The 15,601-nt window shown below is 40.9% G+C and overlaps 1 protein-coding gene across 2 annotated transcripts in view; it reads right to left on the bottom strand.

The window, feature by feature from the left end:
* The window catches only part of MAPRE2 (microtubule associated protein RP/EB family member 2), a 98,736-nt gene that overhangs the window by 64,497 nt on the left and 18,638 nt on the right, over positions 1-15,601 (bottom strand). For both annotated transcript variants that reach the window (XM_021536580.4, XM_085572099.1), the window contains exon 2: positions 7,898-7,959. Coding sequence is in view for 1 of the 2 variants with exons in the window: in XM_085572099.1 (XP_085428225.1) it covers positions 7,898-7,959 (62 nt within the window). In the remaining variant the exon portion in view is untranslated. The remainder of the gene's footprint in view (positions 1-7,897; positions 7,960-15,601) is intronic.

Genomic DNA, 15,601 nt, shown 5'->3' with positions numbered 1-15,601 from the left:
TTGAATTAAATGAAAGTGAGATGAGTGTTCTAGAAGAGAAGGATTTGGGATTTTCATGTTTTCACACAGTAGAGTTTATGACTATTACTGCTGGGAAAAGTCAGAGCTTCAGACATTGGTATCTTAAAACCAGTAAAACTTAAAACCAGTAAAACAAGTTATAAATGCTAAAAGCCTGGAAGGGCTTGGAAATGTGAGAGACTAAGTCTAGCATTTATTTACTTATTTTCAGCTGCTGAGGAATCTTTGGCTTACTTGGGGTTCAGGAGGGATGTCAGGAAAAAGGCAAAAATGTGATCAAAAATCAAGTGGGAGTGGACAATCTCCATCTCTGATATGCCTTCTTACTGCTCTACACTGAAAATGTTAGTTATACACTTTGAAAGCATTTCAGTCAATTGATATAGACCTGTCTGACCTGCCCAAGATGCTCACCACTGCGAAAGAGGAAGGGAGAAGGCTGGCACAAGAAAGTAATGATTCCAACAGATGGTCTATTAAATTTTACTGGATCATGAATGTTTCCCTAGCTGACAAAGATTGGATCTTTACAAACTAGGATTTGAAGGGGTTACTTTGTCCCAGGAAACTGTTAATTAAGTGTCTGTCCTCCCACACCCAGCAAAAAGCCAATGTAAACAGTATTACATGCTCTAGCTAACATTTAAAAAAATCCATTGCGCATTCATGCCTGACCAGGATCAAAATCACACTGCCAAGTCATTCAGTAGTGTGTGAGTATTTCTGTGATTGCAAGCCCCAGCCCAAAAACCCTGTGAGTGCCTTGCTGCAAAATACTCTACAGTTTCCTCAGGACCCTACAGCGCACTACAAATCACTCTCTTCCAGAGCCAAGGGGTCTCATTGCCCATGAAATCAGCAAATGCCAAGAAGTTACACAGAAAGTGGTGTGCTTTTCTGTTTGTGTGCAACCTTCCCCTTTCTCCTGATAGCTGCTTTTTTCTGGGACATTCATAGCATTTTACTGAAACTGAATTTTGTCAGCTTTCCTCATTTTACAAGCACAGAAACAGGCCCTGCTGTTCTGGCCAGCTTTCACAAAACACTACCACAAGTCTGTGCAAGCATCATCCTCAGCACCACTGTGGCATGTCTCCATCCTTTCTTCCATGGGTGCCTTTCTAATCTTTTCAGTACTTCCAGCTCTGCAGCTAAGCAAATCCAATCCTTCTCCATTGCTACAACTAAATGAGTGCCTCCTCCTTTTTATCTCAGGATTTGTTCCACACCTGAGGTTTCTCCATTGTTTTTTCTCCCATTCTTTCCCACTCTTCCTTTGTCAGGCATAATCCTTTGTAGGCTTGGGCAATTTCCACTTCCCTTCCTCAGCCACCTGCAGAGAACCCGGGTCAAATTGGTTTCCTTCCCTCGGACAAGTCCCCAGCATATTTATTGTCCAGCTCACATGCTGTCATTAGCTAATTGCTCCTCATTTCATCCCGGCCAGGGGAACGGGCTGCAGTGCTGCCTGCTGAGCTGCACGAACCTTCACTCAGCCGCCCCAAGAAGTGACACCTGTATTTAAAGGCTGCATCACAGCCGGGATCCACACACCTCGTGTGACACATTGCTGCCATTAACACACCAAAGAGCCCAAATCCCTGAGGCACCTCAGCGCCTCTGGAAAACTAGGTTGCCAAGGGTTTGTTTGTGATCTCTAGATCCCAGAGAAATCAGGGAGTGCCTCCTCTTTGGGCTAGAGCAAATACATGTATTACACACTACATTTTTAAACAGAAGCTTGCCTTCCCATAGACAAATAGAATTGATTTCAGCTAATTCAGGCTCCTTCCCGGCCAAATGCAAGCATCTGAGGAATTCTGCTCTTCACTTTCCGAGAATTTCTTACCCACATGCTTTTAAACTCGTTAAGAATTTAGACCTGTAACACACTTCTAAAGTAATAGTTTCTATTTGCAAGTACTAGAGCATTCGGGAGCAAGAGAGTGTTGAGTATAATTTAATTGCTACTTAGCACAATACCCTAACTAATCTGGAAGTTTTAGTTTTCTCACTTATTGATGGAAAACAGACTCTTTCCCCTGGCAAGTTAATGCTCATTATCTTCTTAGTGTTTATGCTAAGTCTTTATTAACAAAATAACTTTCACATGAAGAGGAAAAATAATTTTCATAGACAGCTTTAATCATGTTACACTTATATTAGTAGTCTGAATTGAAAAAAAATTAGAATATGTGAAAACTGTGTCACGAAAATTATGTTGCTGACAGACATTCCCTAAGAGGACTTTTGGAGCTTGACCTATTAGACAAAGTTTCCATTAGTACTTTGAGCACTTTATTAACCTAGTGCTGTAAGTGCTTTATTTAGATGCTAGGACCCTACAGAAGGCTTACATAGCAGTTTCTGAATCCCTGAAATGTCAAGTTACCCAAAAAATGTTAAGAGTTAAAGCTATCTGGGAGAAAGCTACTGCTGGTCTGCTTTAATCGAAGGTGCATCTCTTGAGAGCAACACACAGAAATCCTGGGGGCTTGGGTAGGAGAAATAAAGGAGCAAGCAAACTTTTAAGCAATGTACAACAGTAAATTTTCCTCATTAAGTCAAATTAACAACTTTTTTAAAAATCACACATAGTGATAAAATTAATAGTACCACAACTGCTGCCACAAATTTACAGATCAGGTAGGATACTAGCAGAAGTAATATTGTGACTTTATTTTATTTGAAAGTAGGGAAGAAATGAAAGATAAAGCTCACGCCCCTACCCTGAAATAGAGGGAGGGTTATTAAAAATGTACACGTCTCCATTCTGAGCAGACAAGAGCATACAGAAAGTGCATGGTCTTACTGAAAAGATAAACAGCTGGATTTACTTGCTTCCATTAACCAATGACCCACTTGTCAAACATAAGCTGTAGATTTAAAAGAGTGATTATGTGAAGCCTCTTACATTTCACAAAAATGATCCTAGCTATGAAATCAGATCAAGCCTGAAAATACTTGAGCACAGTCAATATTGTTCTTTTATACAGACACAAGACAAGAATTAGTTATTTGTTTAAAAACCTACAACGTGATGTAATGGTAGTTTCCTGCAGTGCTGCTCAGGAGGCATTTATCCCACATCCCACTCAGGTCATTAGTGGTGTGCCAAATCCAGGCCTTCTGTAAGAGGATGAAGTTCTAATGGAAGCCACTGTATAAACCTGAAGATAGGGGCACTGCCAGCTTCCTTCTGTGAGGAAAGGGTAGTGGGAAACTTAAAACAGGTGCTCCCACAGTAAATGGTACCCAGCTCACAGTAAATGGTACCCAGGACATGTACTAATCTAGTCTAGTCTAATGACTCAGAGAGGATTTTTAATATGGGTGGAAGCTGTGCACACTTTGGTAGCAGATCTCCAGCTGAGGCTTTTAAGGCTCAAGCCAGCTGCCATTGACTTTGTCCCTGTGCCCCTTTGCACCTCCCACCATATGCCTGTTCCTGTGCCTGCTCCAGGCTCAAGTAGGAGCAGACATGCAAGATGCTACAGATGATTGCAACATTTGGATTTGAGTGAAACAAATTACTAGGTCCCAAAGCCTGAAAACCTCTAATTTTGCCACCTTGTATTGTAACACAACAGCACTCTCCACAACAGTGGCCTTCTCATACTTGACCTAGTGCTAAACAAGTCTTTAAGAATGTTGAAGAAGCCATTATTATAAGGAACAACTTTACTGTAAGAACAACTTATGTGCTGCTTCCACCTGACCTCATTAGTGTGCTGTGCATTGCCAGTGACTCCCACTTTACTCTGACTCAGTACATAGCATGATTTTCTGCAAGCTACACATCATGGAGCAACTGAAGTGTATAAGAATCCAAGCAGTCAGCTAATGAAAACCAAAGTTTCCAGCTCCAGTGATTGCAGAGATATATTTAAAAATGCTGATACTTGGAGCCTGTCCACCTCTGGATTTTACTCTGCTGCTGGAGGCCCTGAGTAGCACAGCTCAGTATCCCAATGCCTGCTGTGCAGATGCAGGCTTCAGCAGCAGCTTGGGAAGAGAGGCCAGGAAAGCTCCCTGGTGCCTACCACACCACAGCACAGGGGCACATGCAAGATTATATTTATAAAATCTAGAAACTGCTTTGAGAAATTACCAAGTTATTTTTATAGCATTTACATGCACTATAAATACTTGATATGTCTGACAAGGATTAATATTTTTCAAGGTCCTACATTTTATGGTTTCTTTTTCTGCTGGAGCAAACCTCAAATCATTACTTGAATCATCCTTTAATGAACATTCTCCAGCTTCTAAATGAAGCACCATTGATAGGCAAGATGCAGAAGGCAATAAAAGATGACTGGAAACAAGGGTATCTTTTTTATATATAGATTATTTTATATTATCATGGCTTCAGCAGTCCTGGCATTAAGTGGCACCATTTTGTAACCTCTGAACAGCTGCATTGTATATAAAATAACAATAATAATAAAAGGCTTCTAACACTTTGAGTACAAAAGGTACTAGTGGCAAGAAAACAGTGCCTTTTCCTTGTTACAGTAGAAAATGAGGTTTCTATTTAATAAAAACCCCAACCACAAGGCTATGTGTTTTTGTAACTATAAATGTATGTCAGTGCTGTTGACAGCTTCTGTGTTGGAAAGGATCTCATTAACTCTGAACAAAACCACACGTTATCTTTTTTGAAAAGTAAAGTTACATTTCTGATGAATCATCAGCTGCTTTGCTGAGCTCCTGTGGGATAATTTTTGGTATTGGGTACTGGAAAAATAAATATCACCCCAAAGTTCAGAATATCTTCAGACAGCACCATAAAAGGCTATCCAAGCTACCCAATTCCTAAGTTAAGAAGGGAATTGGGCTGGTGAGTGCACAGCCATAAACAAACATTCCACTTGGTTAACTTTGCTCCCTCAGGTTCAGGATTTAGGGCTCTGGCTTTCTCATGATGGATCTACAAAGCATCTGTGTCCTGTGCAGGACTGACTCCTCAGCAGATGACTTCCACTGCATTTTGGAGGACTTTATGGTGTTTCCACAGAATGAAAATGCTTTAAAACCTCTCCCCTCAGCCCGGAAGTTCACCTATTTCACACTTCTTCAGTCTTTTGACTGAAGTTACAAGGCATCCCTTAGGAAAATCAGGTCTTCTTTGGTGGACATTGTCAAAACCAGCTGGGGGAAAAAAGTAGCAAGAAACTGAGTGGGAAACAAAGAGCCCTCATCTACAAATAGTGTTTATTCTGCACCAGTTCTCATGCTGAGAGGTAAGGAGAAAGGAGTGAGAGGAAGCAATTATTTAGTCTACCTGGTTTGGGTAAGTACACGCACCTTTATCATGAGCAACCAGAGAATATTTATGTCTTCAGGGAAGAAAAAAGTCCATAAAGGCCTTTGTTCAGATCTCCCCTGAACACTTCATTACTCAGTAGTTCATCATACAAACATACTTTATATACACATGTAGATGTATACACATGCACATACTTTCAATGTATTTTCTTTCTCTTCCCCTATCTCACAATAACTGAAATCTGACAAGAATTCCTGAGCTAATGTTCCAGTAGAAACCAGCCTTGCTTTCTAATATTAGGATGTATTGTAATTGTTTCGGTGATAGTGCATCAATCAAGGAATTGTTACTGCCAAAAAGCCCCTTATCTACATGTCACACATGAGAGCACATAATACAAGAACTGCAAAATTTCTTGAACATACCAGTATCCATCCCTCAGGTTGTTGTCCATATAACTTAACTCCACAAAAAAATACACACACTTTTCAGACTCAAAGTCAGTGAAATCTGACCAGAAGGTTTCCTGAGCAAAGACTATTATATAATAGCATGTTACATGGATTTGGAATTGTAATAGCTCAGCATATTCTGCAGAAATATAATGAATCTCTGGTATTAGAAAGCTGATAACTAGATCTTCATTTGGATATATAATAGGCCATAAGGACGAAAGGATTTGAAAAGGAAAGGCTAAACAGCAGCAATCCATTGGGAATACACTGGAAAGCTGTTGCTTCGCAGAAAGACTTACACATTGCAGGAAATCTGCACACGTCAGATAAGTTTCTGTTAGACAGGTAGGATGCAGTCTGCTTTTATAAATGTCCACTTGGTGGCTGTGCACTATCTCCATGCTCACAGTTTTCCTTAGATTTCCTGTTGTTTCCAAGTGCTTGTGACAATGCCAATTTAACCACAGTGACAAAGCTTGACTTTAGGGAGCAGCCTCTACTCCATGCTAGAGCAGACAGCAACAGATGAAAAAGCCTCTGTGGCTCAGAACAGGGCATTGTCCTGCTGCACTTCCATCTGCAACACCTTCCTGGGAAGGTTGCATCCATAGGGGAGAAAATTACATTTTCCTAGCTCTTGCTCTGAGAGCCTCCTGTAGTCTAGATTTATTGTTTCATCCTTGAGGCATAAGAAACTCTTGACAAAATTATAGGCTGATTGTCCTGAGAATCTCTCAAGTACACTTGAGCCCCACATGTCTGCTAATTGCTGTTGAAGTTAGTTTTGCAATCTGGTGAATCTGGACTGTGTGGCTCCTTGTTTAACTGTCCCTCTCCTACTCACCTATGTCTGCACTTGTGAACAATTGCTGGTGGCAATTCTTATATTTACCATAGAACTTATCCCGAAGTTTCTCACATCTATCAGGTATCTAGAGAAATCTTTCTGCAAACATATTTAAGTTATCTTTTCCTTTTTTACTTTTTTTTTTTTTTTTTTTTTTTAGGGCATTACATAACCAGGAACAACCCCCCAGTTTCACAGTAAAGCAAATCTTTTCACTTCTAGCTGTGAAGCACAAAGTATCACTGCAAACTGAGCTGCCTCCTACATCCAAAGTTAGCATTTATTTACACACTGTAACAGCTTTGCAAGCATTAGCAAAAATGCAGCAGTATGTTTTGAAAATGGAAGTTCATTACACAGCCTGAGCATCATTTCAGCACCATGCATATGTTTATCACTAGCTATGCATAAAGAAGCTCCAAGTTATTGCAAACCACTAATGCTGCTTCCAAGGGAAAAGGCAGGAATGGTATCCAGTAGAGTGTGGTGAGCACTGCCAATGGTGAACCTATTCAAACAAGAGGTTTGGTACCGGGTATATTATGCTCTATTTTGGCAACACTGGCATTTTCTGTTTAACAGCACCGATGCAGCACAAATGGTACAAGGGCAGCAAGTGATGGCAACTGCGGGATGCACAGATCCCTTCCGAAGGCTTTCTAAACATTGCCACCTTGTGGGCCTCCTGTCTGATATCACTGGTCTGATACCACTTTCCCCAGGTGACTTCCTGAGCAGATTTCACAGATGCCAAGCTTGAGGCTGGATGGTTGAAGTTAAACTCCCGTAGTTGGGGATTTAAAAAGGGACAGCACCTTACAAATTCTGTGTGGCATTAATTGCTAACTCCGTACTTGTGCTTCATGTAATTTGCTCTTTTTCCACTTAATGTTATGATGGCAGCACTAATAAAGTGCATTAGAGCTAACAGTTAACAAAACAAAAACAGGGAAGGATAAAATTTCTCAAATCTCCCAGGCAGAAGAGAGAAGTCAGATTAATTGACCACCTATAGTTTTTTTTTTTTAATTTTTAATTCCTTTCTGCCACCATTTCCTTCTTACTCCAATGGAAAAAAAAAAAGCACATTACTTATTATATTTATTATAAAATTATTAATTAATTAATATGTCTGTGGCCTCTCGTTTAGCTTTCATCAGTTTTGTTTCATGACTATTACATAGTCAAAGTTGATGGAAAGCAATATCACTTGTTATTGATACCAAACCTATCCAGCTACTGCCTTACAGACACCAAACACAAGTTCTTGGCTAAAAAACACAAATGCACAAACATACTTACTTTGAGCATCCAAACACTTTCCCTGGTTGCCGGCTTGAACTGTTCCTTGCAGCAATTTGGCACTGAAAAGAAAACATGAAACCTTTAGTTCAGCTACCAAATAGTAGGGGAAAAAAACAAAAAGATTCACTGGATGGTCTTTGTCTACATTGGTTGAGCAGTGATGCAATAGTTGTATGCTGAAAATTGAAATGAGTAAAAATCCTTCATTACAATGCCCTAATTCAGCTGTGTTCACAATGGCTCAGTGTCTAACACATCTGCACAACAATCAGATGCCCCCTGATATAGTAGCAGGTCTATGAGCTCCCTCATGCAGTGCTGCATTTAGAGTTTATTCATGATTTCCAGGCACACTGGTCTTTCTTCATCCAACCAGGCTTCTTCCGAGCACAGGCAATCAGTTATGACTGCTGTGTCATGCAACTGGAGCCTTGCTGCACTTGTCTGAACAGCTTTTCAGAGGGAAAAAAATCTGTCATTGGGAAGCACAGTAACTGTAATCCAGGAAAGCCTGAGTTTTTGCCAATACAGCACAAAAACGCTGGCAGTCCTTTGAAGTGTCTCACTTAACAATGAAATCATGGTGCTCCCCCCTTGTAGCAGCCACATTAAGACCTCTTCCCTTCTATGTTCCTGGAGGGAATTACCTATGAATGCTAAATTTGTCTTCACATCCATTCTCTCAAGTAGTACATTACAGACTACAGAAACATAAGATGGAGCCACCATATATGGGTTTCAGTTTGTGCCCTGAATTACATACTATGGTTACGTAGCTAAGTTTCTTAACTCAACTCCACAGTCAGCAGGAAATATCACTCCTGACAGGTAAATAATGGTTTACAGTCAGACCAGGACTCTGGTTATTGCTTGTTTTGCATTCCTAGTCAACTAGTTGAGACAGCCCAGCAGGGAGGAGTATTCCAAAGACATCTATCTCTGCATAACAGCATGAAACCACACCAAACAGGATCCCAGGGGTACTCAGACTGCATCAGGGACCAAGAGATGTAAGAAGCTCACGCAGTTGAATTTATAATCACCAAAACCCCTGTTTTAAGGGGAGGAAAACATTAAGCAAACCTCACTATACTTCACTATCATCTGGAAAAAGTAATCAGACCTTTAAAGATGGCTTGTCTAAAGGACTGGATCCCAGCTCTGGAAGCTGTGACTCATGCTGGCAGAGAACTCAGGAGGGCTGCTAGCAAACTGGAAGGCTGAAGCTACCTTAAAGCCAAACCAGAATGGGAATTAGCTATTAAACATGTTATTGTTTCATTTCTTTGAATCTCTCCAAGCCTTTTAAGCTTTGCTTTTCAATGTACTCTTTTTCCTCCATTTGTTTAATGTGGAAAGTGATTCCAGCACAGCTGAAAAACCTCAGGCATCCTATTGGTAAAAGAACAGCAAATCCATCATGGTATATTGGCTTTTGCCCAAGTAGTGCCCCTCTGAAGTTAAGCTGGGATCTGACAGCACTACTCCAACAAGAGAGTCCTATCCTTTCTAGTTGAAATAATGATTAGAAGGAACCTCTCACAAGGAGGTGTTGACCAGAACTTCTAACAGGCAGCAGCAGTGGAGAGACATAGTGATCCCGTTAAAAATAGGACACTTAATTACACTCATAGAATGTTTTCCATGCTGTACTTTCTGAAGAGTGTGATATTTACAGCATATTGAAGACAGAGGTACTTAATTGTCTTCAGTATGTAGACCTCAGTTTGAGAGGGATTTGAGTAACACCACCGCAGCAAACTTCATTCGTATTGTCTCAAATAAAAAATCCTCATAGCACAAGTTCCTAAAACCTGCAAGCTGATTCTGCTGATGCTTGCACAGGTGAAGCCAAAGAGGTACATCTCAGCAACAGCTCCTGCCTTTTTGCCTGCAAACAGGTACTTACTGAGCTGCAGGGAGCAGCGCAATCGCTGTGGCCACATGAGATAATTGGCACCTGCTGCTGTGAGCAGCAGCACTGCCAGGGCTCCACCTGCTCCGTGAGCCATGCCAGCACCTCGACCTGTCCTTCTGGCTCAAGGTGCCGCAGCAGCACCCAGGCAAGGGAGTGGTATGAAACACAGGATCATTAGGGTGGAATTCAGTTCAGGTGGACAAAGGAATGCACTAGAGGTCCTAGTCAGTGGGTGTGAGGAATGTAAGGATAGAGAGCTGGAGTCTCCTTTGAAAGGGTGGAGGAAAAAAGATGTGTGATGAAGGCAAGGAGAAAAGGATGCCATAACCTTTTACTTCATGGCAGACCACGCACAGCTCAATTCCTCAAAACTCTGCAACACACACACAAGCTGAACTGACTTTAAAGTAGGTGCCCATCTCCCAAAAAGTCATCTATCAATATACCTAAAGAAATTCCTTCTTCCACATTGGAAAACATAGGCAAAAGGGGTAAAATACAACAGGACGAAGATATAGAGGATCAGGAAAATAGAAATGACCTTAAGATACAGAAAAAAAAAAAAAAAAAAAAATAGCAGCAATTTAAAGAGTAGTTTCAGAAAATCCTATGAAGTAAAAGAGAGAAATATGATAATGATTTTTTTTTTTTCAGGGCAGAAATTTGTGATTTGCTTGATGTTTTTGTAATTAAAATATTTGCAGGTATGAGTAAGGTTACCCATAGCTGCAAGTTCCCTGTGTTAGACTATCCATTTTGCTGATGAGTGAATTACACTGGGGGAAACAGACTAATGTTTATCATAAAATGCTTTTGAGTTTAACTGTTATTAATAGAATTGAGTTGCTTTTATTAGTGTGTATTTATCAAGGACTGTTCACATAGTTCAGTTCTCCCTGTCCCACAACCCCTTATTTCATCCTGCTAGAGCTACAGTCAGGAAGTAAAACTCACGTGGGGAGGTTGGACTAGTGAGCCAGTGGCTTCCAGAGGGTTCCTCAAGGGTTCCTTCCCTTCCTTCACCAGCTGTGTATGCAGCTCTGTAGCCTACATTTGCCACTTTTTCAGATGCTGCTGAGTTACATATCCTGTTTGATACTAATGAGTGCTAGTGGATGTCTCAGGCAGGTGTAGCAAACTTTTGCACATCAGAGTTTATGGGTTCTTGGGGTGTCCAGTGGATTCAGCAGGACTGCTGCCCTCCAGGGCTTACCTGGTCTCAGGAGGATTTCACTTGCTCCCTCTCAGCATATATTTTTTCTCCCTGTGCACACTAGCTATTCCTGCACCCACAGTGTGGAACCTATTGATACAAACTGATGCAGAAGGGGCTTCTACAACAATATCCCTTGAAATGCTGTAAAGCACTGAATTTAATTTGAATTAATAGTGACCAAAAAAACCCCAAATCAAAACAAAAAACCCCACCCCAAACGAAACAAGAATTGGGCAAGAGGGATATGAGAATGCAAGTAGAAAGCAAAGCAATTAAATGGAAGAAGAAGGTACATCAGAGAATCTGTAGTAAACAAGGAACATCAGCATCCAGAAGCACATACAATTGTAATATGAAAAGTAGTACCCATACTTATTAGTTTGAAGGACCAAGGAGGAAAAATTAGGACTGAATGTAATTAAAGTGATTTAAATCAAACGGCTTCTAGTTCAAAACTTTGTCTCCAGAAACTGTGTTTCCCCTGTGGGCACTAAGCCCTGTCTTCTGCTACTGTGTCTCTGTGTACTGGATACTTTCTTCCATACTGCACAGATCTGTTTTCTTCCCCCTGCCAAAGACTGAAAATGCAATTTTGCATGAAAACAATTTGTAATATGGGCAGACAGTCACTGATTATTGCCTCTAATATCCTCAGCAGTTACAGAAAAAAACTTCAAAGCCAACTTATTTTTAGCAACTGAAAGAATTCAAGCAACCCCATGTGGCTGCTGTCCAGGCATTTACTGAGTGGAGAATAACTTGACAAATTATAGAAATGGACAAACTCAGACTGTAAATCAGAAAACCATGTATATCACTATTTATATATGCTTTCCTGTTGAAAAGATGAACAGAAACATTAATTTTACAGCTTCCAGTGTCAAAGGAAAGAACGACTGTTTTTATGAGCTGTGCATGAATCACAAAAACCAAAACAAACCCCCATGTTTGGCAGATTTCTCAACTTGCTGGTAACTAACAGCCCAGCCCTATGCTGTCCCACTGCTCCTGAGTAATTCCTCTGCATCTACTCAGGGCTCGGCTCTGTGGCACTACAGGGAAGGCACAAACGCAAAGACCCAAAGCGAAGGAGTCAAGAAACGGAGCTGAGTTCAATAATATCTCCAGCTTCAAAACTTCAAAACTACAAGAAACTTAGTCTGACCCAGCGTGCTTCACAAGGAAGGCAGTCCCAGAAGATGTGAGATGCTGATACCGAGCACTTCCCACCTCTTTCCCAAACAGGATTTGTCCCAGCGGTTCTGCTTCTCTCCAGTGCTCTGATTTCAAGTAATCTACTGGCACAAAAAAGGTCCTAGAGATTTCTTATAAGACTCTGTTCCCTCCCTCTCATTTACAAAGCAAACAAACCTTTTTTGGTCATTTACATATAAAGTAAATCCAAGCATGTCCTACTTTGTAGGAAAGAGCATGCATCCTTTCTCAGGAAGACTTCTAGTCTGTTTGGGAAGTCTTTAGATTTTTCTTCCTATAGAGCAGTAAACTGATTTGTGCCATTTCTGCTGTCCTCTCCTGTTTCTCCTCAACTTCTTGTAAAGAGGAATTTCCATGATCCAAGTGACTTGCAGACACTGCTGGGTTAAAAGCTCCAGCCAGCTGCAGAGACACATTTCTGCAGCAGCTCCTATTAATAAATACCTTCACTGCCTTCCTGCCCAGTAACTCTGAGACACAGTAATTATCTTCCAACTTGGAAAGGGTGTAACAGAGCTCAGTTTGTGTGATTTTACTTAGCTAGTGTGATAGATTTGGCAAAGCTTTTCTCTTACATGACAAGCAATACCAAGCCAGTATATCCAGCAGTAGGTGGCAGACCTAATAGGATGACCAGATGAGACTGTGTATTAATCATTCTTTGTGTCTAGCAGCAGGCTGCCACATTTCACTTATCAAAAAAAATTCTCTTTGCTCCATTTGGAGAAAACAATCTTCCTTCAATTATTTGAGACATCAATTTCTTTAAAATTTAGTTCAGTCATTGATGTCTGCATTTCAATTTCTATCACATAGGTAAAAGTCTGACCCACTTGGCAGTGTCAGTGGCAGTGTCTGTTGACTTCTACATCCAACACAATCACCAATTTTGTTTGGTGCATGTCTGCAGTTTGCACATTGGACAGCAGTTTGCTATTGATGCACTTCTATATGTACTCATGCATTATGCTTTAGGGTTTTTTCTTCTGGTAGGCTTTATATCATTTTACAAAAGCACTTGGTTTAACAATGAACTAGAGATGATCAGGTTTCTGCTTAGTTTCATGCACTAGAATAATTTAACACATTTCTTTTTAATATTTCTTTATAAACAAAGTTATGCTGTGATGATGCATGTTTTATAGTGAGGCAAGAAAAGCCAGCACTGACTAAGGTTTCCCATTATGAAAAATTTGGCAATAATATTGCCTTAAGTCATTCCAGCCCTAACTGTTTGCTCCTTATTTATGTCTCTGGGCTGCCTTGCAGTTTTGCTAGAACTCTGAATCCCATCCACTCTGAAGCAGAAACAAAAAGGGATCTAATATCAAAGTCACCCATTTTTTCTTTTTCAAATTTAGAAAAGTAAATCTGGGGCAGTTGCTGGGTTTTACAGTACACAGCAAGGCCCCATCAACACTGGGATGTCACCACTGGGAGGACAGGACCTGTCTCACTGGCTGCTATTGCTGGCCAGAAACAGGCATAGGGAATAACTCCACTGAGTGGGAGGGAATATCAAACTTTGAAAGCAGACACAGACTACTCAGATATGGTCTAAAGACTGGGGATACACAGAGCTGAGGGAGAACACACATCAGCCTTCCCCTGTTCAAGATGGAGGGAGTAAGACACATGGAAGACAGCTAGCAGCAGCAGCTGCTGTGGTCCAGGTCAGCTCACCACTAGCCTCCAGATTTATCGTTTCCTGTTCTCAATTTTCAGCTTAATTCTGTAGCTGGATCTTACAGACTAATCATCAACTTAGAATTAAAAAGAAGGTTCAAGGGGAAAGCATTAAAATAGACATTAAAAAAAAAAAACAAAAAAAAAAAAACCAAAAAAAAACCCCCAAAAAAACCAAAAACAAAGTGCCTGTCTTTGTATTATGGCCTGAGCCATTTTCTGAAGTTCTTTTAAAACAGGAAATCCCAAAGTTAACATGAGGAGTACTGATGGCATAATAATAAGCTGAATTATCCAAGCTGACAATCTTTGAAGTTGAGCCTGCTGAACAAGCACAGTAGGAAGTGCCCAAATATAACTTCCATAGGAGTTTTAGGCAGTGTCTGGGGAACTCTCAAAATTACTTCAGGGATATAAAGTGTACCAACTTCAGCACCAGAAAAACATTTAGAAGAGCAAGTTGGTTTAAAAGACAGATGTTTTAACTCAAAAAGTAACTTATGTTTGAGAAAAATGCTGTTAGATCTGTTCAGGTGCTTGAGATTAAATGGGCTGAATCCCCCACTGTTGTGGGATTAGTTTTTCATATCTCTCACTTTACAGTGATAAAGAAAATTTAGCACATCAGAGAACATTCAGCAAAAATCCTTTAGGTGGCTAGACAGAGGGGGATAAATGCTCCTACCAACCCTCTGTTTTAACCTAGTGCTTTACTGGGGGTCTTTGCTAAGTTACAGAATTCAATAGCTTCCTTTAAAAGTTAGAAAGTTCTCCAAAACATTCACTACCTGTGCATATATCAGACCAGGAAAGAGGTGAGGACAACAGGCCTGGAAAGCAAATATCAAATTCTTGCCCCAGGGAAGGAATGACCTTGCTGGGTGCCAGCTAGCTGGAGACGAACTTCAGAGGAAAAAAAAAAAAAATACCTGACGGGTCTTGGTGGACAACAAATTGAAAAATGCTCAGCAGAATGTCCTTGCAGAAAAGGAGGGCAACTCTACACTGGGCTGGGCTTGCAGATCCAGGACAGTGATTGCTGTACTCAGGGATTGCAAAAGTGCAGTACCTGTGTACTGGGGAGCCACTAACCAGCGACAGACACTCCGGAGCCCAGTCTACCATACCAAGATAGTTAAGGAGATGGAGTGAACGATACAGGAGAGGCTGAGAGAGTTGGGTTGGTTCAGCCTGAACATGAGAAGGTTTAAGGTGTGTGGGGTATGTATGACTGCAGCCCTCAGCTAATAAAGGGGAGAGTGTAGGGAAGATGGAGCCAGGATCTTCTAAAAGCACACAGACACAGCAAGAGGCAGCAGGCAAGTTTCAACAGGGAAAATCCTGATTATATGTTAGGAAAAATGTTTTCATCATGAGAGTGGTTGAACATTGGGTCCAGTGAGGCTGGAGAATCGGAATGTTTGAGATATTCAGAACTCAACAAGTTCCTGAGCAGCTTGATCTGTTCAGGATGGATTTGAACAGAGTGGACAAGATTATCTCTTTCAACCAATATCATCCAGTGATTCCATGTAGATGTATCACTGCAGGCTACTTGTTGTCTGCTTGCCTTACCCAGGAGAGAGAGCCCAGGAAAGAGTGAGGGTATGAACTGCCAGCTCAGCCTTTTAACAGTTCTGGCATCTTTCTCTACCTTAAATTCCTG

Source organism: Lonchura striata, chromosome 2 (genome assembly GCF_050655825.1).
Source record: "Lonchura striata isolate lonStrDom1 chromosome 2, ASM5065582v1, whole genome shotgun sequence".
NCBI lineage: Eukaryota > Metazoa > Chordata > Aves > Passeriformes > Estrildidae > Lonchura > Lonchura striata.
This window is presented reverse-complemented; position numbering and strand designations above follow the sequence as displayed.